At 27.8% G+C, this 23,133-nt stretch overlaps 5 protein-coding genes and 1 pseudogene across 7 annotated transcripts; 3 read left to right on the forward strand and 3 right to left on the reverse strand.

The window, feature by feature from the left end:
- Positions 1–655: 655 nt before the first annotated feature.
- Positions 656–13,812, reverse strand: LOC107167266 (calpain-7-like). Of its 3 annotated transcripts, none has more exons than XM_015516236.2 (13): positions 13,602–13,812; positions 12,254–12,417; positions 11,998–12,124; positions 7,214–7,352; positions 6,819–6,978; positions 6,031–6,163; positions 5,770–5,960; positions 5,095–5,322; positions 4,778–5,022; positions 4,488–4,696; positions 4,214–4,425; positions 3,915–4,147; positions 656–2,824 (listed from the first exon to the last, which is right to left on the reverse strand). In XM_015516236.2, exons 1-13 carry the CDS (start codon positions 13,810–13,812, stop codon positions 2,680–2,682), a joined length of 2,397 nt encoding a protein of 798 aa, XP_015371722.1. In that variant the 3' UTR covers positions 656–2,679. The 3 variants fall into 3 exon arrangements, with proteins under 3 accessions (XP_015371722.1, XP_015371723.1, XP_015371721.1); XM_015516237.2 differs by having other exon boundaries at positions 5,917–5,960; positions 7,214–7,355; XM_015516235.2 differs by having other exon boundaries at positions 7,214–7,355.
- On the forward strand, positions 1,284–2,024 carry aph-1 (gamma-secretase subunit Aph-1). Its single transcript, XM_015516238.2, has one exon. The coding sequence runs from the start codon at positions 1,284–1,286 to the stop codon at positions 2,022–2,024; it is 741 nt and encodes a 246-aa protein (XP_015371724.1).
- On the forward strand, positions 2,614–3,686 carry lin-52 (DREAM core complex component lin-52). The gene is made up of 2 exons (XM_015516240.2): positions 2,614–2,754; positions 3,235–3,686. Exons 1-2 carry the CDS (start codon positions 2,733–2,735, stop codon positions 3,633–3,635), a joined length of 423 nt encoding a protein of 140 aa, XP_015371726.1. The 5' UTR covers positions 2,614–2,732; the 3' UTR covers positions 3,636–3,686.
- A 56-nt stretch (positions 13,813–13,868) lies between the features above and the next one.
- On the reverse strand, positions 13,869–14,732 carry Fdx1 (Adrenodoxin-like protein 1, mitochondrial Ferredoxin 1). Its single transcript, XM_015516239.2, has 2 exons — positions 14,212–14,732; positions 13,869–14,133 (listed from the first exon to the last, which is right to left on the reverse strand). The coding sequence occupies exons 1-2, from the start codon at positions 14,493–14,495 to the stop codon at positions 13,869–13,871; spliced, it is 549 nt and encodes a 182-aa protein (XP_015371725.2). The 5' UTR covers positions 14,496–14,732.
- Positions 14,733–16,767: 2,035 nt separating this feature from the next.
- Positions 16,768–20,419, reverse strand: LOC149057268 (uncharacterized; annotated as a pseudogene).
- Positions 20,420–21,684: 1,265 nt separating this feature from the next.
- LOC107167258 (ATP synthase subunit d, mitochondrial-like) lies at positions 21,685–22,754 on the forward strand. Its single transcript, XM_015516223.2, has 3 exons — positions 21,685–21,919; positions 22,035–22,203; positions 22,284–22,754. Exons 1-3 carry the CDS (start codon positions 21,798–21,800, stop codon positions 22,542–22,544), a joined length of 552 nt encoding a protein of 183 aa, XP_015371709.1. The 5' UTR covers positions 21,685–21,797; the 3' UTR covers positions 22,545–22,754.
- Positions 22,755–23,133: the final 379 nt, after the last annotated feature.

A 23,133-nucleotide genomic window follows, 5' to 3' on the forward strand; every position in this document is an offset into this window, starting at 1 on the left:
GGTTTTATTACAATATTTATTTATGTATTTTTTTTTTCATAGGCATATTACCGGTGAAAAGTTTGATGATACTCAAGTGATACGCAAGTACCTATATGTTATGTTTATACTTATTAGGTACCATGCTGTCCATAGTTCCATACTGCTTTCAAAAAATCACTCGTTCACGCGCGAAAAATATTTAAAATTTCAAACGTACTTTTTGTTGGCAACTCCAGTATCGGGTTGTAACCATAAATGCATGGAAGCGAGATACCACGATTAAAGATATAATTATATCTTTAATCGTGCGAGATCGGAGATACTAACTGACTAGATATCCGACTAAGTAGTAAGTAACCGGCAACTGTTCGAAAATATTTAATTATTAGTACTGCAGCTGCTGACAGTCGTGGATTAGCTGGTATTATAAATTTGATTTATTAATGTTTAGTGAAATTTATTGATTGTTTTGCCCAACAATATTATTTAATTTGGTGAAACGAGGAAATCCTGAACGCGGTAAAAGCTCCTAAAATCATATAATACGCTGTCTAGTGTCTGACTACTATCACGTATGGTAATATGGTAATGGGTAATGTGGTAAATCTATGGCTTACCAGTTACCAAGACGCCTACCGCCGAATGCGCTATTCGGTCTATTCGGCATTCGCTATTTAGATTTCGGATCGTGATTCGTGATTATAACAAATATTTAAAACAAAACGTATTAAACGATCATACAATATCGTATTATATGTATAATAATGTGTTTATGTATACACTAAACGGATCACAAGATGCTTTGTTCTGGTGCCACGTTCAGCTGTTGACTGTTGTCAATTGTTAATTGAGTTGGACGTTCAGCGTAGCGTTGCATCTAATACAACTTAGAATCACCCAGAAGAATATTTTTCACCCACTCGAAACAAAACGATATCATTGCAAACGCGATCCACTTTGTCATCGATCATTTTTTTTTCTACTTGTTCACTGAACTTTGATGTAAGCTGAACGATCAAAATTAAACCGGTAAGACTTTATACACAACTCGTATAATTTACATATAATAATTTAAAACGCTTAGTGTATGGTACATACGTCCTAAATGTTATACACTGTGGTGCGAAACTACAATTTTCTACCAACGATCAATTAACTATAAACAATAATACTAACATCTAAAGATATTAATCATTGTTCGGTTTTGTCAAAGAATGTGTGCGCGTATTGTTCAGTGTTGACGCTTTTCGATTAATTTACCTGCTGTGGAAGGCTGAACCTTGCTGTGACACCAATTCGCAATGACGTTACTGGAGTTTACTGGTTGTGCGCTGACAGCTTTCGGCCCAGCGTTGTCAATGTTCATTGTAACCATCATGAATGATCCTGTACGAGTCATCATATTGATAGCCAGTTCGTTTTTCTGGCTGCTCAGTCTACTATTCTCGTCAATAGTATGGTTTGTCTTCCCCAGCAATCAGCAGGTCTGGTTCGGAGTGCTCGTGTCTGTATTGGTACAAGAACTCTTCCGTTACTTTCTATATCTGCTGTTACGCAAAGCAGAACGTGGACTCAAACGGTTTGTGGTGCACTCGTTAGTGTCCAACAATAAACACATATTGTCATATGTTTCCGGTTTGGGATTTGGTGTCATGAGCGGCCTATTCGCTTTGATCAACATACTTGCTGAAGTTGGAGGACCAGGAACAATGGGACTTCGTGGTGGATACAGTGCATTTTGTATTGTATCTTCAATTTTCACTGCATTCATCATATTCCTACATATTTTTTGGGAAATACTATTTTTCCATGGATTGAACACAGACAATAAAAGCTTTATTTTATATGTCATTATTTCGCATTTAATTGTATCAGAAATAACATTGCTCAATCAATACTATTTTAATACACTTGCATTGTTTATAGTATTTATAATAACATTGGGTTCAGGATATTATGCTTTCAAGACTGCGGGTGGACATTTGCCCATCATTGACAGATTTAAAAATCAAAATACTACAACAGCAGCAGCTGAGAATTAAAAAAATGTATTACTTTTTATAACAATATATATTTTGTTTTCTATATTTATTTATATTATATTACATGAACCTAACGTATTGATTTTTGATAATACCTACATCATAAAAATTAAGTTATTCTAATATTCATCTGAACTTTTAATTAATAAATTATTACATTTTATTTATAACAAAACTAGTCTTGTTTTTTTTCTTTTTAAACATATTTACCCTGTCCGATTTAGTAGGTAATTACTTTTATTTAAGAGTTTTATTCAAAAATGTATTTATTTTTAAAACAATATGTATATATACATATATAATAATATATGTGTTACAAATTAATTAATATTCACTAGGTATAAAATTAAATTAATATTTTAATTAAAAAAATAATTATTTTAAATAATAAAATAAATTAGTCATAAATAATGATTAATTGACAAAAAAAATCTTTTTATCATACTTGAATGATGATATGCTGCATTACATTATGTAATTTACATGTGTTAAAAATGCATACAATTCTTTTTTTCAATATAATTAGTAAAACATTGTTATCTCTTAAAGAGTATAAATGATATCATTAATAAATATTAAACGAGTTTACATTTTAGTTAACAACAAAGTTTTAGATAAATTAATGATTAGTTGAATGTTATGTATTAATATTAATCTATCGAATTTGATTAATACTAACTGAGCAAGATGCATTAACGGTTAATATAAATGGTCCTTCTTTACCAGGCAGGTATGTTGAAGGAATTATTTCATATGTTCCAGGTTGAATATCAGCTAATTCTAGAATCACATACCCGGATCTGAAATGAAAAAAGATTAAAAATTAAGAGATAATTTAATTTTAAATAGTATCATTACCTAGAAGATAAAAAAAATGTGATTTAATATTATGTTGATATAATTTTAATAAATTAATTATATTCATATATTTTTATTGTTATTTAATAAAAGTTAGTATTTTAAAATGTCTCAACATCATTCCCAATCCTAGGCTGTTAGAAAATGAATGTCAAGCATTTATAATATTAGATATACATACATAATTTGACATTTTTTCATTTAAATTTCATTGAAATTAATTACCTATTAGTTTTTTTGTGTTTCTATTCAATTAATATGTTGGTTATTTATTATTTTGTGTTTAAGTACTGAATACAATTGAAATTATAAGTTGTTTGTATTTATTTGTTTTATTATATGTCAAATGAAGCCGAATGTCCAGATCAATGTGTGTATTACATCATCTGCCCAGCTGAGAAGACTATGCCAGAACTTGATCAACAAAAACAACAGTGTTTAGTGGCAATGGAAACACTTGATCGGTCATCGCCAGAACTTTGGCCTGAACCAATGCCTGGTATGTCCGGTTTTGCTCAACATATACGCGCATCTAGTGCGACTGATAAACAACCATCTTGGAAGCAACCCCCGGATGCTCATGATATGCTACTTGTACAACGTTATAGTCAGATGCCATTGCCTCCTCTCTTAGATGAATTAAAGTCTCTATACGACTTTGCCTATAATTTAGGCTTAGAGGAATCTAAAGAAATGACACGTGGAAAATATTTAAATATATTCACACGTAATACTAATAAATCCAGTGAATAATATTGTAATCATTTGTACAATCTAAAAAAATATATATATTCTTTCAATTTATGGATTCATCTTAATAATTTTTTAATTAAAACAATGTGTTTTAACTCAATAAATAAATTTTTTTGTGTGTATTAGTAATAGATAATTTACATTAAAATAAACATTAGTATTTTTTTTTAGTTCAAATTTTAAATAATTTAAGGAGTGTTCATTTAATTTTTGATATTGGTGTGCAATAAAATATACTAAATTTTAATATAATATACCTATTATCTAGTATATACTAACCTATAGCTTCCAGAGGATTTGCTTTTAAACTTGGCTGTAGCATTTGTATTATTTAAACCAACACATGATATTTCAACTCCAACTTGGTACTGTTTTGGTGCCTTAAGTTCAATTTGTAATGCTTCAGTGTCAGATGATCCGTCTACTGTTAATTTGAACTTTGGGTTATCATTATAAGTACTATGGTTTAGACATCCACCAGCTCTTATTCCTTTCCATTCACCATTGACAGTCTACATTTAAATTCATAATAACATATTAATTATTCAATAGGTTGACTGGAAGACAAAATAAATTACAGTTTTGAATTTGGGATTATACGAGTTAATCAACTCCTGCATTGTAAAGGGACATGTAGCATATGCCCGTAGTGTATAATTAATTGTGTTCATTTTTTCATATTGAGACACGACTAATGTATACTTGGATGGCGTTTTATCATTAATAACAATCTTGCAAAGATAATGAGGGCTATTGATACGCGTTCCAGATATATATGGTTCAGGATCATCTAGAAGAAACTTACTAAAATGTTACTATTTCATTATTTATATGATAAGCTAATATAAGTACTTGGGTAATGAACACGTTTTCCATTATTTTTGTATACTAAAACACTTATATATTCCCGATTTTCTTTGAAATCTTGTAACTCAGTTATGTGTCTGGTTAAAAGTATCCAAACAGCACCACTGTTAATATTACCAACATCTAGAAAAAATTGTGGATTTTCACTTATGTTATATAAATCAGAAATAGGACCTGTTCCAGTATTCCAAGTCCTAAAAGTATACATAATAATAAAAAATTAAATCAATTTAGTTTTAATATAAGTATTTTTGATAATAAAACTTGTAATGTACTTATGTATGCATGATGTGTATGGAAATATTGCTGGATTCCAATTCATACAAAATACATCGAAATGATGAATTACTGATGCATAATCTATCCAAAAGATTCCGTTATCGAATGTAGCTGCACTTGTTGGATCATAGTTGAGCGTTTTTCTTAACTGAGATGTCCAACTCTTTTCATCCAATTCTGAGTAACGTCCTTTCCACCGTACGTGAGCCCAGGGATTTTTCAATTTCAACAGTTTTAAATCCTGAAATAATTTTAAACAAAATGCATGTGATTGCAATGTTAAATCAATTCATTTTTTAAGTATATGGCTTACGTTAACTTTTTGTACAGCCAAAACGGCATATGCATGTGAAGAAACAAGACCAGTTCTTCTCTCTTCTTCTGCTGACATTAGTGATGTAGCGACAGTAATTAATACATCACCTTTACACAATCTTGTATAGAGAGTTTCAAAGAGACCATCAGCATTAAATGTTTTTTCATCTAAACGAATAGCACAGCGTTCTGGTATCCAACCAGTTAAAGCATGGAGATCAATGTTCTAAAATCAATACAATTAACAAAAAGTTAAAAAAAACATTTTAGTTATGATTTTATATTTTAACACGTTGACTGCCAGCGGCCTCAAGAATATTTATCATGGGTACGCCAAAGACATTTTTCAGTGTCATTATAAATTTGTATTTGTATATATACTATTGAAATTGAAAAAAAATTAAAAATACAAAAAAAAAATGTTAAAATTGTTTATTACATCAAAAACATTGCAATTATTCCCACTACTTCACAGCATATATTCAAGATCATTATTGTAGCGCCACGGAAAAGTTAATAATATAAATCCAAATTAATTTACGGCAGCCCACTGCCGTATGGCCTCCTACGAATGATATGATGCGGCAGCCGGCGGTCTAAAAATGATCGATACCTAATTATTATTATACGGACGCCAGCGGCCACATGGCAGTCAACGTGTTAATGAACTTACACTACTTGATCCTGGAAAATCATAACCTCCCATTACTTTAAGGTATGCTTTTTCTATAAGAGAAACCCAAAATTCATTTTTATTTGATGAATGCGAGCATAATAATGAGTTATACTGGCCAACTGGTAGTAGATCATCTATTATTACCTTACGCTGTATACCGTTAAGGTGAAATTTGACCATATATTTTCCTAACAAAGAAAACAATGTTAGTATAATCTACTTTAAAGTTATGTAAAAAAAATAATGCTATTACATTACCAAATGGATTGTATACAGGTTGTCCATTATGTTTTTGAGGGTAGATAATTGATGTAATTAATCTTTGTTTAAATGTTTTCTCATACACAGCACATACAGCTAATGATGCAACAAATGAACAGTCCGTCACGATCTACAAAAAAAATAATTAAATCTCTATATATATATATATATATATATATATATATATACAGGATGTATCGCAAGGATTTACCCATTGCAATATCTCCTGAGATAATAAATATATCATAATTTTTTTTTTTTTATATATAAGATTCACATAGACAAAGGCTACATGTATTTTATTTTTTAATTAAATTTTATTTTTTTGGTAAAAAAGTTAAGAAAGTTATTTTTAATAAAGATATACCTATCTTATAGAGTTTATTTTGTTGAAAATGTTGGCTTTTGAACATTTTATTTTCATTCATCTCATAATTTTTAGTATTTTTTTTTTTTTGTTTATAAAAAGATTCTAGTAAATCTAGTAATTTTTAATGTAGAATACTGAGTTGAAATTATAAGATTATAGAAGACCAAATAATCTAGACAAAACATAAAATTATTTGAATAGATTTTGTTAATCAATTTTATAGTTTTATTAGTTTTTAATTTCTATCAAAATATTAAAATAAAATAATTTTAAGTATTATCGTGATGACGTAAAATAACTTGTAAATTATTGATGATCGCTGTTATATTATAAAATGAATGCTTCCATAGCAACACATCTTTAAATAGAATACTACAATTTAGTTTAATATTATACTATCAGTTTTTATTATTACAGTTTGCTTTATGCTGTAAAAATCTATGGAGTCTCCGACGACCATTTTTGGATCTGAACATAATTGATCTGGTCTTATCCATTGAACAAATTTTTTTTTTTGTTCCAACGATAATGTCAGCAAACCATCATTGTCGGTAAATGGAATAGATAACTGAAACCTTTTAAAACAGAAATATTGATGTTTATTTTTCTGTAAAAATGTAATTAATTTAAAAAAACATGGAATAATGATAATTTTAATTAGTTATTTATTAATTTTCATAAAATCAAATTTTAAATTTTAGAAAATAACATTAATACATAATATATTACACATTTAAAATAATATTTTATGTACTTGTATATGAACATTATTGCCAACATAAAAATATATTATAGCTCTATTGTATTTACCTCTCTAAAAGATCAACATCCATGAAAGGAACGTACTCTTTATTATTAATTTTTGATGTGAACAATAATACTCGTTTTTCTGCTTCTGTATAAAGATCATTTTTAGGTGTTTGATTTCGAACAACTTTCTTATGAATTACTGCTGAAAATTAGTATACAAAGTTATTTATTTGAAATTTCTGCAAATAATTTTATTGTAAAAATTAAATGATACATTCCTAAATGTTTTTTTTAATTTTATTATTCTATGCAACAAATTTAAATTTAGATCTTATAATTAAATAATTCATACAATAACATGTATTAATATAGTAGTATACACTTAAATGTTTATTTTAAATACCTTCCATTTTTTAACAATTTTTATTTCATAATATATTATATACCTAATTAATTTAGTAAAAAATCCAAATAATCTGTAAAATCATAATTGTTGATAAATAATAATATCAGATACCACAAATAAATTTTTATTAACTAGAGACCAAAATATTCAAATTTAAAGCTATTATGTCACAGACATAATAAATCGATTAAGGTAAAATTATATAATTTAAAGGTGTAGTACAATTAAGCACACAGACAATTTGATAAAGATTAGAGTAGAAAATTATATGACAGTGATACAGATTTAAACTCTTGATTTTTGAATTAGAATATACAAAATTATAGTGACAAAAAGAAAATGTAGGTCAAAATAAATACGTCTTATGCTTAAAAGATTGGTATACAACTGATTTAATACAACAGAATAACTATTTACTATTTATCTTTGACAATAATTTTTATATAATATTAATATAATTGTCATTACATATATTATCTTATTTTGTTTTATTAATTTCGTACATAGTATATATATTTGTAATTTATAATTTACAAATAGGAATGTAAGATATTAAATAAAAAATGGCAATTATAAATTTTCATTTAAACGTAAAGCAAATAAAAAAACCTATTTTATTATAATAAGTGAGTTAAATAATTTGTATTTGTACTAAGATTATTAAAGTTATGAAAAGGTGAAGAAAAAAACTAGTATGACAAGTCACAGAATGATTACCGCCATCATTGTTACTATCGTTAAAATACTATAGCAAGTCAATTTAAGTGACTAATATCTCATAATACTCTCTCATTTCTCACTGAATACCATATTTTCATTCATGTAAATTGTTAAGAGCTCAAAAAATTATATCTGAGACACTTTTAAAAAATGCACTTTAAAATATAATTTTCATCCTGATTTTTAATGTATAATCATACTATGAACATTAAATACTGATTTTTGCTGTCTTACGTCAACATAAACAATATAATAGGCATAACATTATTGTTAATGTATTTAAATAGCTTGAGGTTTTTATCTAAAATATAAAACATTTTAAGTCAACTGAAACAAATTAATAGAATTTTAATTTATACTTATCCTCAATATTTTTGCATAGTTGTTTCTAAACCTTGCAAACTAATAAAACAATTTATTTCTGAAAATTTAAACTTTATTTTTTACACAAATATTTGATTCATTTGATATTTTGAATATCTTTGGTATTTTAAAACATATAAATTGTATTTATCCTAAAATTAATCTTGATTTTTAACCCGTCAGAAGTCGCGTATGAGAGGCGCTCATTCCGTTATTAGTTTAGCTACCACTGGTTTCAATTTAATTTTTAAATTGTTGAAAACTACGTATACTTTATGCTATCTTATCTAATACGTTTTGACCAAGTATTGTAACTACCATTTATTAATAATAAATAAACAAAGTGATCCTAATTAATTATTCATAATAAAATTCTCATTTACAGTTCGATTTACAACATTAATTAGTAAAAACTGGGAAAGTGAGCGCCGCGCTCATATGCGCCTAACTGTGTTACTAACATACACGCGCCTACTGACGGGTTAATGTTACATTCATAACATTAGACAATAATTATATATTTCTTAAGCTATATTATATTTTCAATATACAATATGTCATATTTAAAATTTTACTCAATAAATTCATTTTTAAACTGGTAAATTTTAAATAGTTATAAATTTGAAGCTGATACAATTAGTTGTAAAACACCAAACAATGTTTGAGGTAGTACAGTAGTGAATATTCTTTGAGAGCATGGACAATAAATGGTTTAAATAAAATAAAAATTGAGGGATTCTAAAATATTTCAATACAATTTCAATGTTAAAGAAATGTTTGAGCTTTTATTGTATAATTTTTGTAATTTTATAATTGTTTAATTTTATTGTTTAAAATACACCTTTGAATTCGGTTTGAAATGGCATCAATAGTTACATAAACAAAATTAATGTACTAACACCAATTTATCAGCCTTAAGAACTTATATAATGTTAACATGAGCTTTTTTTTAATATAAATTTTCTATTTAAATATCATAAAATATATGATTTATTATAAAATATAAACTACTTAATTCACAATTTTATTTTAGTGAAAAAAAATGTTTAAACAGTAAAATACAGTTTCTTAACAATAATAGTATGTATTTTTTAAATTAAAACTCAGCAAGTGGTCTGTAGTTTTAAATTTAAGAATTCATAAATTAAATTAGTACCTTAATATAATTATACAAACATAAAATAACTTTAACTTAATAGGTAACTTATTTCAATTGTTGAACACCTATGATAACTTAATAGAATATAGAAAATTACACAAATAATACAATTTAATTATTTTAATTTATATAGTGTTATTTCAATAGTATGAGACAATGATTGATAACTTGTAATATAATGGATGGAAAATACTATATTTAAATATTATTCAAACTATAAATTAATATTTTAAATGTATATGTGTGTGAATAAAAATAAATTATAATGAACCAACAATTAACACGTTAAATGCCATGTGATAATTAGCGATTATCTGTTATCCTCAAATTGTATACTTTTATAACTATAGTTCAGGGGTGGCCACTAACCTCAATTTTGGAAGCCCCAAATCTAAGATGTTAATTTAAAGAGAGTCACATTATTAAATTTTGTTTATAAAATTAAAACACAATATTTCATAACAAATGAAGAAATTTTATTTATTATACTATATAGAACATTATTATTCGGGTACTCAACTTTAAATTAAGTTGTATTTTTGAGAAGTGCATTTTATATTATATTAATTAATTTTAGTATTTCACTCTAAACTTGGTGTTAAGAGCTGCATGCAGCTCATGAGCTTTGTTGTGGCTACCCTTGCTATAGTTGATTATTACTACTACATGACTACCCAGTACCCACAACCATAAATAAAGATGATTTTAAATGATTATCTCTTTTTTGACACTACATAAATGTACTAAAAGAGACAGAGGTGTATTGGGAATAATTACAATTTTTTAATTATTAAACACAACAATTGTATTTTTTTAAATGTTTTTTTTCTTCAAATTTTATAGTATATACAAATTAGAATGACATGGAAAAATATGTTTGTGGTATAGATAATACATATCGAGTGAACGCCGACATTACATGGCAGTCAATGAGTTGAATATAAACATTTTGTGGTGAAGATTAAAATTCAATTTTAAAAATTAATACTATGAGGTAAGTTTAAAATAAATGAGATCTAAGTATAGTAATTACTATTTAGTTTCAAAATTAAACATTTACAGTCTATATTTGTATTATTGTATCCAAACAAAACATTATGATAATATGGTTTGAATAGCTATAACAATTAACAAATTATGATTTCCTAAAATAAACTCAAGAACACAAAATTATCACATTTAAAAGTTCATTAAGAGGAAGCCATATCCACAAGCGTTGTCTCCACCATACAAACACATTACATAGCAAATAGTATATTATTCTGAATGATTAATTTAACTCTATTAAGTTTAATTTTAAAGTAAATTAATCTCGTATCAAATTTAAAAATAAGAATATTACCTAGTCAATGAAATAGCTTTTTTTTAAATATTTTAATTTTAAAGCAAGTTATAAGGATTTTAAAATGTACAAACAATTTATTATTTTAAAACAATCATGACTCACATTTAAGCAGTGGCGGCGCTAGGCGTGGGCGGTGTGGGCCATTGCCCACGGCCTCACACCTCAAAGGGCCTCGCGTTCCATAGGGCTTTATAATTAACCATAGAGAAATATGACAGAAGTTAAAAAAATTTTTAAAAGGGCCTCTTTAAGTCTACTTCGCCCACATGTAACTTTTACCTCGCCACGCCACTGCATTTAAGTTGAAATATAAAAAAAACCTATTTTATTGACTAGATAATATTCTCACTTCTAAATTTGGTATTAGGTTAATTCGCGTCGTAATGTGTTTGTAAGACAGAGACAAAGCAGCAGTTATGATTTTTTTTTTAACAAAGTTCAAATTAAGATACAAATTAAATTAAGTATTAACTCATAGTATCACATCAAATTAATGAACATAAAAAAATTAATTTTTTTTGTATACTATAGAGTGTACGTCTACACAATTTCTCATTTTAATGTAGGTAACTAAATGATTAACTCAAATAAAGCTTTAATTTTGAACATTTATAAAAATTGTTATCACAATGGCAGTAAAAAAATATAACTATTAATAACAATTAAATAAAAATTAAATTGTCTATTTATAATTTTACTTTTTACAATTTGAATATAACATAATATCTAAATATCCATATTTTACTTGAAGGATTGGATACTTGTTTCAAACAGAAATAAATATCTTGTTAATAAATTACATGCAATTATGTAAAAGAAATTGATAAAATAACTTCACTCTCATAAGATACCTGTATTATTGGAGCTACTACACGAACTTGACTCCTTTGATTGTTTTAGTTTTTCGGCTCGATCTAAAGCTCTTTCAATTAAAATTGTTAAATTTTTTATCATTTCATCATCTGATATTTCTTTTTTCTAAAATAACAAAATACATTTTACCATATTAGTTTTAAGATTTAATATAAATATGATTTTTAATAATTAATTTAATAACATAATGAAAGTGTCTAAACATTTTGTTAATTAGAAATCATTTTTAATTACCACTTTTAATGATAATTCAATTGCTTGCGTATACGTATCAATAGCCAAATCTTCTTTTCCTGACTCATCAATATCCAAAGCTTGCTTGAGTAAATATTTACATTGTTTTAACCTTACTTTATCTTGGTTTATATTTTCCATATTATTGGCCGCTTCATTTTGAACTATAAAATTTAAAATAAGCATCAAAAACTATGAGTATTGAATAAATGATATTAAATAATATTAACAAAAATCATCTGATGAGAAAATAAATAACGAATTATGTTATTGTTCATAATCTAGTAAACAGAAGACAATAAACTTATAAAATCGAATGTTAATTATTTTTAGTTATGACTTTTTTCTAACAATATTTCATTTTAATCACGCAATACAAAATAATGAAATAATTAACTATTTACTATAATAGACACCATAATATTATATATCTTATTAAATCAAGTTATTAATAATAATGAAAGTAAAGAATATTATAAACGATTAACACCTAGTTCAGGCACAAATTTAAAATGTTTGTTAAGTGAAATAATTAACATTTTTAGACAAAACTATATCTTTAATCCTTTAACTATTCAATTTTAAATTGAGATTTTGTGATTGTTGAAGTTTAAAAGGATTTAGAATTTGTCAGGCTCCCCAAATTCCTGATAAAAAAGGAAAATAGTATATATACATAGGAAGAATAACAAGACAAGTAAACAATTTTCTATTTTCCTTTAAATTACTATATTACTAATATTTAGTTACAATTTAAATTAAACAACTAATATTTTATTAAGAAGAGCCATGTGCCCATGTCCTAAAGACTTCATGTAGTATGATCACTGGATAAATTTCATTTCAAACCAAAAATACTGAAATTTAATAAATAAAAATAATTAGATTTAACTTGAAAAAGGTATCTGTAAAGTGTATTTTAATATTAAAAATAAAATTGCTTTTCAGTTAATTAATTGAATTCTAGTTATTTTTCTTTCACAAATTTGATTTATCCAAATAATAAATGAGTTCCATTAAATATTATAGAATCTACTATCTACAGTGTTTTATACACCGAAATTTGAGATTAACATTGTCAAAATCAATTTTAAGATTAAATAGGTATTTTGGGTCATCAGTATAGATGGAAATTAGTAATAAGTCTACAGAAAAAATTTTATTTCACTCTTAATATTCAAATAATTTTGTAATAGGTACCTGTTGTTGTTGCCCAAATATAAGTTATATAAAAAATATCACCCACCGAATCATTTAATACGTAGCATAGTAAATAATTAAAGGTAAAAAATAATTATTAGATATTTTTATATATGGGATACCTAGTTTGATTATATAAAAAAATTACTTTGATATTCCAAAGCTTCAGCTCTATTGACATAATCATGTGATTTTTGACACCATTCATTGGCTAAAGGATCATCTTTTCGTATCTTCCAGGCAAGTTCTAAGAGTGTTGCAGCCTCTTTATAATAATATACAGCAGCTTGCAGTTGACCTTTACAGTCACAGTCTACCGCTTTATTTGACACTACAATGGCTTCTTCAGCGTACTCCATTTTATTTGAATTACTATATTATAACACACTTAACTGCAGTACTGATTTAAATTATACTAATGAGGTTTAGGTTTGTGGCCATCAACATAAAAGTTCCTGGTTGCTGCAGGCAACACAAGTTCGATGCCGTCCAAACTCTTGGTCAGAACAATTTGACAACCCAAACGCGAGTTTTCCTTGAGAAATGGCGCTAGATCTAGTAAATCGTCCTCTTTCTCTTCCGATTCGGGAAGCTTGGATAGATAATCTTCAGCAACATAACAATGACAGGTAGTGCAAGCTAACGACGCTTCACAAGCACCCTCCATTTCGACTCCATACCTGGAAAAAATTGAAAGTTAAATTATTCTCATAATGACAATCATCATCAACCTCAACATGACACTTTTAATTGCCTACCTGTGGGCCAGATACAGAACGTTGTCACCGACTTTTCCCCTGACTACAGTACGCTTGCCCTCTCTGTCTACAAACGCCACTTGGACCACGTCAGCTTCGTTTTTTGGATCCTGCCATTCGTATTCGCCGTGCCGCTGACTTGGGGTGGTAGACACGAACCTCTTCCGGACGGATGGGACTCTGGGTCTGGTCAAACAGACACCACTCGACGGAAGGGTGAGGAGACGGTGTCGATTGCAGAACACACCACGCACTAGTTTTGCCACAGTAACGGGCAAAAACATGCTATATCGTATACTACGCGATTAGACTTTTTATGCTCACGACGACGGTAATAACAGAACATGCTAGACGGACAAAGTTCGACGCCGGTAGGTAAGTCGTAACCGAAAGCGTAAAGTGCAGACGGTCGTGCACTTGAGCATTTGTTTTTGATAACGCTGCGGCTGCGCAACAGACGACGATTCGAAACGTGAACCACCGTGAACAACTGCTAATTCGTAACCGTCGAACTACGATGAGTCGATGAGTCGATGACGTCACGTCATGAGGATATTATAGATAAATAGATAATATATTATGTTTATTATTATATTTTTACATCTGTTATATACTTATATCTGTGATGCTGAATATCACGATATAACGATATTGATGATAATTATAATAGCAGTGACAAACAACAAAAAAAGCTCACATAATCCTTTGGTACGAAGGGCAGGTGGTGGTTAAGTGGTATATCGGTATGAGTCACCGATTTGGGCACTCGAGTACTCGATAAAAAGTTGTAAATTAGATATAAAAAGTTTAAATCTACTCGGAAAACCATTTAATCGAGATTTAGTTGTGAATGCGAGGCTTGAGTTGTATGAGATTGCCAGGTGAATACTATGTTTAAACTCAAGGTAAAATCATGGGTATAATACAATACTGTATATTTAAAATTATAATCAAAATATCTAAAACATTACCAATTACCATTAAAATCAAACATGTTCCTTGTTAAAATTGTTCAGCATTAAAGTAGTCCAGAGATAATATTTTTAGCTATCATCAGTGTGTTTAAGAAGACGCTAAGTATGCGATTTAAATATATAATCATGCTAAATCCGCATGTGTTTCTTCCCTCTTACACTCGTGCAACATAGACTAAACGAGGATCTACGAACTAAAGTCCGGTAAAAAAAGTCCACGTACAAAATTTCGGTTTATTTATAAGTTGATTATAATATGTTAACATATAACACATACATTGATGTAAACAATATTAGGAATACTTGTTTATATGGATAGAACTGATAGAAGAGGTTGGCATCCGGGAATTAAAAAAAATATAAAACATTTCATTTTTAAGTTTGATAAATCACATTCCAACACTTTTAGTCGAATATATACCTTGCATTTACAAAACATGAACATTTCATTTTGTAGTTGGAAAAAAGATCGCCAGTAGCATTATAATACTGGTAGTATTATATTATTTTATAAATTATATTACCTATATGAAAAATAAAATTTATATTGTATATTGTGTTAAAAATTTTTATTTTATAAAAACGAACTTATACCATGAAAATACAATATTAATAAATATATACATGTATTTTATTATATGTATATAAAATGTATGCCAAGATGGTTAAACTTTCGGCATTTTCAACAGTTTATTCAAAATAAACGCGATCAAGATGCAATTCTAACTGACCAATTAGTTGTTATTTGTTTCAATTCCGGTATAAGATAGTAGATAGTAGATACCTACCACATATCCTATAATCGTCGTAGATAAATTATTTTATAATCACATTAAATTTTAATTTATATTTAATTATTATTATTTTAAGTTCGTGATTGACTAGGTAATATAATCACATATATGATATAATATACTAAATGCATCAATCAGATAGCAGCCACTTACTAGTTACTATACCAAAGACTATACCACTTCAAAATGCAAGGCCACAAAAACCTAAGTTAATACTGAGTTCTTGTCTCTGCAAGGCCGTGCCGATGGTGGTGAGGGGGGTGAAGGGGTTTAAGCCTTTCTGCATTTTTTTAGCATTACGCAAACTTAGAAATTTAATATCAGTTAATTTTTTAGTTATAAAAATATTTATAATTATATTTAAGATAATATTTAAACCATATTTGTTTTTTTTATTTGGTACAAGTTACTTTCAAATGTTGTTTATTATTAATTTATGGTAAAAGGACGTTTCACCCCCGTCTATTATTAAAATAGGATATTTGGCTCCCGGGAGTTATATAAATATTTATTCATACTTACCCATAGGACGTTTGGCACCTGGGATTTTAAAACATTAAATTTAAATATTTTTTTTAACTTAAAATTTAAATTCTTAAATAAAAAAACAATTATAATGATAATAATAATAATTTAGGTACAATTATATTAAGTAAATTATAAATATTATATGATTATTTATTCCTGTCACATTTGTACAAATATTATAATTTTTATTAAATTAAAACCTATTGTATAACCATATTTTACTATGTACTAAATACTAATTTTGTTACAAGCTAATAACCTTAGCAGTTGAAGCTGTACCATGAATAATAAAAAAAAATTTGTTTTATTTTAACTTCGCAATGATTGGTTTTTGGCATATTTATAATTTGATTTTTTTTTTTGACAATGTATTAGTCACTGCAGATGCATTGCACATCTGTAAGGACTTGATAAAAATATAAATGTTTGGGTGTTTAATTCTTACAATATTTTTAAATGTATTATTAAACCCTTCAGACACGTTGATGGTTCGACCATATAACCTTCTTTCGTAGCATTATACATGTTCCACATATACGGAGAAAATATTGGCGGACGTCGTACTAATCTAATCGTACCGTACTCTGTAGGAATAGATTTGTATGTTCCAATAACGTATGTAGAATTAAAATACACTAAAATGTCCAGATGTCCTCCAATTCTTCTATTGTCTTTAATGAATTGAATAGTATTGACATCCCTTTTAAAAATTCCAAGTAAGTACTGAAGTATGTGTAGCCGTGTAGGTATACATAGGTATATAACAAAAATATTATTAAAAAAAAAAATTATCTCTGTTTGCAGAATTGGTTGGAAGAAATAATGCTACCTAATGCAGGAATCATTTTTACGGATGATCCGAAGTTTTTGTCTTCTTAATGTTTTATTACCCAAGTCCTGAACTTTTTGTCAGATGTAGGTACTGGTTTAAATGATAATAGCATAACTGCACCGATACTTCATCATGAAATACTTCCTTGATAGCCTGTATTACAGATTGTTCGAAATTAATTGAAATTATTGAAAGCGATACAATTTGATCCCGTATAGCAGACAATAACTCAATATGAATGTGTCTTTATTTTTACGTTGAAGCAAAGCGTACATCACTTGAATTATTAAATTATTTATGCTTGCATGTAATATGTTCATACTTGGAATCGTGGAAAAAATGGCCACGGAAAAAAACCCAAAAAAATATATTATACATAATATATTTACATTTATTTATAGATATATTTTAAATAATATACATAGTATCATAGTATTTAATTAATTTTTTTTTTTACTTTTTGACTTCTGTTAAATTTTGTATTGTTTTAACTTAGCTTTTTATAGTTAATTATCATTATTGTACAGTTAAATTTATTTACAAGTAAATCATGTGATTTGGGTAGTTAAAGGTAACACCAGTGCAGTGGCGTAGACAAGGGGGGACGTGGGGGTCAGATCCCCCCATTAGCTTTATTTTTTGTTTTTGCTTACATTATGTAGGTAGTATGCACTATAATGTAATATTTTTTCATATTGTGAATTGTGATCTATCGAGCTATTGAATTTTGACAGTTTTTTCAATATACTGATTACTGAATACTATTATAATTTTATTTTCGTTTATTTATACCAAATTAGCAAAGTAAACAGTCATATTTATTTGGTCAAAATGGTCGATGACGATTGACGACTACGATTATGCTTTATTATAGCTTATCTTATTATTTATAGAGACAAACATATACAGTATATTATATATATAATATGTATGACGTATGTCTATAAAGTTATGTTTACACATTTTGAATTTTTCAATATTATAAATATTTAAAATTTATTTTTTATTAATTTTATTAGACTTTAAATAATCATGCTAAACATGAATACCTACCATAAACATTAAACTAGGTATCTTAGAAAAAATTTTTGAGAGGGTGGGGGATTTTCCAATTTTCACCTCCCATTTAGTTGTCGTTTTTTTTTTTATCCCCCCCTTTCAGAAATCATGTCTACGCCACTGCACCAGCGTGTAGCTGAATTAACTTTATAGTTCAACCTAAATAAGTTATATTTAAAATAGCTATAATGTCAAAATCATTTTGTATTCAATATTGATTCTAATAATTGTATTAATAAATGAGTTAAATTAATCCAAGTAAATGATTATTAATTAACCCTTAATAAGTGTTTTGTTGTTAATTCAACACTAGATTTGTACGTGTGATAGTTAACAATACAATCTGTATTATTATATTACCACAAGTCCAGAAACGTGAATATTTTGTATTTTTAATATTTTGTTCTTATTTTCTGTAAAAATGTATTATTCTATCACAGAAATAAAAATATAATATGATTGTAAATCCAATGTATAATCAACAATCAACCACATTTTATAAAATATTACAATTTACAATGATTGCACTTTTATTTTCTTGGGCTTTTTTTCCGTGGCCATTTTTTCCGCATACCATATACTTGGTAGAATTCAGAAGGACAAGTTAAAAATGTTCCGTCCATATAAATAATTTTAGTTTCAGATAAAATTTCGCGGCACGTTTTTGAAGAAAAGATTATAATACGATTATAATTATTTTTTATGTAAAATAAAAATGGCTCTGGATTGTTCTCCACCGGTTGTACTCCACTGTGTTTCTTCCAATGTAATATCGACAATTTTTCAATTTTAGGATAAATATTCGGGGTTGGTAAATTGAGTCCCAAATGACCCTAACTCGGTAAATTGAGTCCCAGAGAAAAATAGGTATTAGGTAAGTTGAGTCCGGGAAACAATAAGATAGTAGGTTATTTAAGTCGCAGGGAAAAACGATTTATATGCATTTGGAATTTAAAAATATGCACTATAAAATTTTTATTTGTGATTTGTGGACATTCGTTGACTGCATGTATATGATTTTGAAAATAGCAACATGCATTTTTATTAATTATATAATTTTTTTTTTCCCAACGATAACTATAGGTATCGTGTTTGCAGTAATAGTAACGTGTTTGAGTGTTTCTTTTAAGTTTTGGAAAATGGAAGTAATGATAAGTGAAAAAAACAAAACTGTAATTATAAAAGACGGGTTAAGTGTTTTTTTAAGAGACATAGTGATGTTGATACTGAAATGTAATGATAATATATAATGATTATAATGTAATGTATAATAAATAATGACATTTATTTTTTATTATTTTTATAAATTTATATTTTTAATATTTTTAATTAATATAAATCTAACCCTCTTGCCAGTAAGTGATGGCCGCTGGGTGATTACTTCATCAAGTAATGAACATGCTAAATATGCTTATTGTAAAATGTATTTATAGATTGTATGTATTAAAAATAAAAGTTAAAAAAAAAATATATATAAATCTAAATATTATATCCTTATATAAATAGCTTAACATAAATCAAAATATTTACTTACTACCAATTTTTTCCCGGGACTCAACTTACCCACTACCTGTTTTTCCCGGGACTCAATTTACCGCCTTCAAAATGTACCAAACTTATCTCGGACTCAATTTACCTAGCCCCTAAATATTGCTACGGACACGCCGTAAAGTCCTTTTCATTGAATCTTCTTTCGGAATTAATTGTCTACTTTCGTTGGATAGTGGGATTACATCAAGTGCAAAAATTCAAGACGGTATATCGTAATTTTGTTTTGCTGCGTTCTTCATAATATATTTAGCTCTTTCCGCATTAATTAAGTCAGTATTACCTTTATGATCGTGATCTCCAAACTTTAAAACAAAATTAATTCCATCGTTAGTTGTAAGTGATCCATCACATAACCCTTTGTGAACACACAACCCACCGGATACCAATTTTCACATTTTTTTGTTTGAAATATAAATAATCGTTATACACTAATTTCTATTCTTGTTTCTTTTCGTGGTCAACACCTCCATAGTTCACTGAAGCCGTACACGCAATTACACAGACAAACTATTACTGCGCAGTTTGCTCTGTGTACTATTATAGTTCCAGGCCAGATATAAAATATTATTTAGTCTTTACAATATAAATAGAAAAAGTTTATAACATTTTTCCACTGTCTGACAAATAAATAATAGTCGAGCAATATCATCTGTCGATAAGAAGACCTTCGATTTAGATAAATATCTATCGATAATGTCATAAAGGTAATAAATGTTCGTAAAATTGTTAACTTGTTAGTTTACTCCTATTATTTTTTTGAGTTAATCAATTTGGAACGTAATAACCTAACCTAACCGGGGGCTAAACGTCCTATGGGTAGGTATAAATAAAACTATATAACTCCCGGTGGACTCGTTTTTTTGACGGAGACGAAACGGGTGGGGGGGGGGCGAAACGTCCGTGATTCTTAATTGATAACCAGTGGCGTTTCTATGTATTCAAGCACAGGGGTGCATCTAATTTTTCGGGTCCCTTGTAAAGTTTCAGTTGCTACTTGTTAATTAGGCCGATTGCGGGCTCAAGGGCTCCATTTATAAAACATAGCTAAAGGGCCCTGGTGTAATGCACCTCCTGCACCCCCTCTAAGTACACCACTGTTGATAATTATAAATGATTTTATTTTCCAGACAAGTTTATTTAAATATCATTTTAATTTATGATATACATAATAATTCATGTTTAATTTATCCTGCATTGTATGTTTTTTTATGTGATGTGTATGATTAGATTTGAACGATTTAAAAAACTTGCCAAAGTGACAAATGTGAAATTAGGTATCACGTACTATGTTGACATATCGATATAAAATAAAATTATACATTGGCACCGTATGTTATGCAAAGAAAGAAACACCTAATATCATGAAGACTAGAATAATATTCTAATCTTTATGCCTAATTCTTGTCAGGTGGCACTGCTGGCCGCTGGGAGTCTTCCTTTTCTGTAATTAATGTTATTATTTTTTTCTTTTTCTTTTTAAGTCACCACACTACTTAATTAATATTACACAACTGTATGTAGTATGTATAGATTGTAAATACACTTTTATCTTCAATAAAAAAAAAAAAAAAAATCTTTATGCCTAATATATTCGCCATCTATTTTTAATATTTTTGTTCGGGCAACACTGTGTGGCAACTGACCAGTGCTTCAGTTATTATAATATAGTTCAATGATTTCTTTCAAAGTGTTGAAACTGATATTTCTTTAGCACAGCTGCAAATGTGATAACACAAATATATTTCCCAGATAACCATTAACCAATTTTTTAGTGTCATAATTTCTCGAAAATTCTCTAGTGAAGTCTTGATTGTTTGTTCAAGTTTTCGTATTCAATTTTAATCTAAGATGGCATCTAAACGTATAGCTCAATCTTCTGTGAATTGGGCTGCAATTGCTGAACGAGTTCCAGAAGCTGACAAAGCGTCTTACTTGGCGTTCAAAGCCAAGTCCGATGGATATCTTCGCAAGTATGTTGAGGTCATTTAAAGGCCATACGCCCGGTGTTAAAATGACTTCTAATGACTCTAATATTTGTTAAACTGTTATATGCACGATTCTTATTTGCTTAATAAATACTTACAGAATGTTGGCCTCTCCAGCTGAACCATTAAAAATTGATTGGGCAGCATATAAAAATAAAGTGGCCGTGCCTGGGTTGGTCGACAATTTTGAGAAAATGTACAATGCAATTAAAATCCCTTATCCTGAGGATAAGTACACTCCAGCTATTGATAAACATGAAAAGGAAATTGTAATTTTTTTTTTCACTTTTATCATTGACAATATTAGCAAGTCTTATTATTTGCTAAATGTATCGTTTTTAATTATTAGATGAAGGGTATTGAAGAATTCAAAGTTGAATCGTCAGTGATAATCAAAGAAGCTGAAAAAAGGATTGCTGAAATTAACAGTTTGCTGCCATTTGGCCAAATGACCTTTGAAGATGCTGCTTATATTCAACCGGAATTAACATTGGATTTGCAGAACAAACCATCCTTCTGGCCTCATCAAGATATTGATTACGTGTTTGATGAACCAGAAGCAGAAAGTCCACAAATTGAAGAACAAAAAAAAATTGATGCAGCTCATTAAATAAAAAAAATGATTCATAGTTTTCAGTTATAATTTTACATCATGGTTTTTCCCATAAACACTTAGAAACATATTTATGGTTAAAATTTTAGATTTTTTTAATATTTTATTCAGAATTCTATTATACCTTAATTTTGTAAGAACTTAAGTATAATAACATCACTTTATACTGTATAACACCGCTGAATAAATTATATAAAAAAAAACATATTTTATTTATATTTTATTGATTATACATTGGTAGGATTATGATTGAAGTTAATTAATAATTAAAATATAGTAATACATCTAGATCCAAACAATGCATGATCCAACATATATAATTACTGACACTAAAATTTTCCATTTTAAACACCATATTTTATAATGGGATAATACAATCTTATATGGTACATTGTTGTGGAGAAAATTAAAATTGTCATATTATTACATAATTGTAATGCAGTTTTGTTGTAATAGTACAATAACAATTAATAACTAACAATTTCTAGTTTGAAATAACCATTATTTATTTTAAATTTTTAACAACACTTAAAATTTAACAAATACTTAGCTTATATATAGCATTTTGCTTTTTAAGCAGAATTAT

The sequence above is a fragment of the Diuraphis noxia genome, unplaced genomic scaffold, assembly GCF_037042655.1.
Source record: "Diuraphis noxia isolate RWA-SAM2 unplaced genomic scaffold, SU_Dnox_SAM2 contig0003, whole genome shotgun sequence".
NCBI lineage: Eukaryota > Metazoa > Arthropoda > Insecta > Hemiptera > Aphididae > Diuraphis > Diuraphis noxia.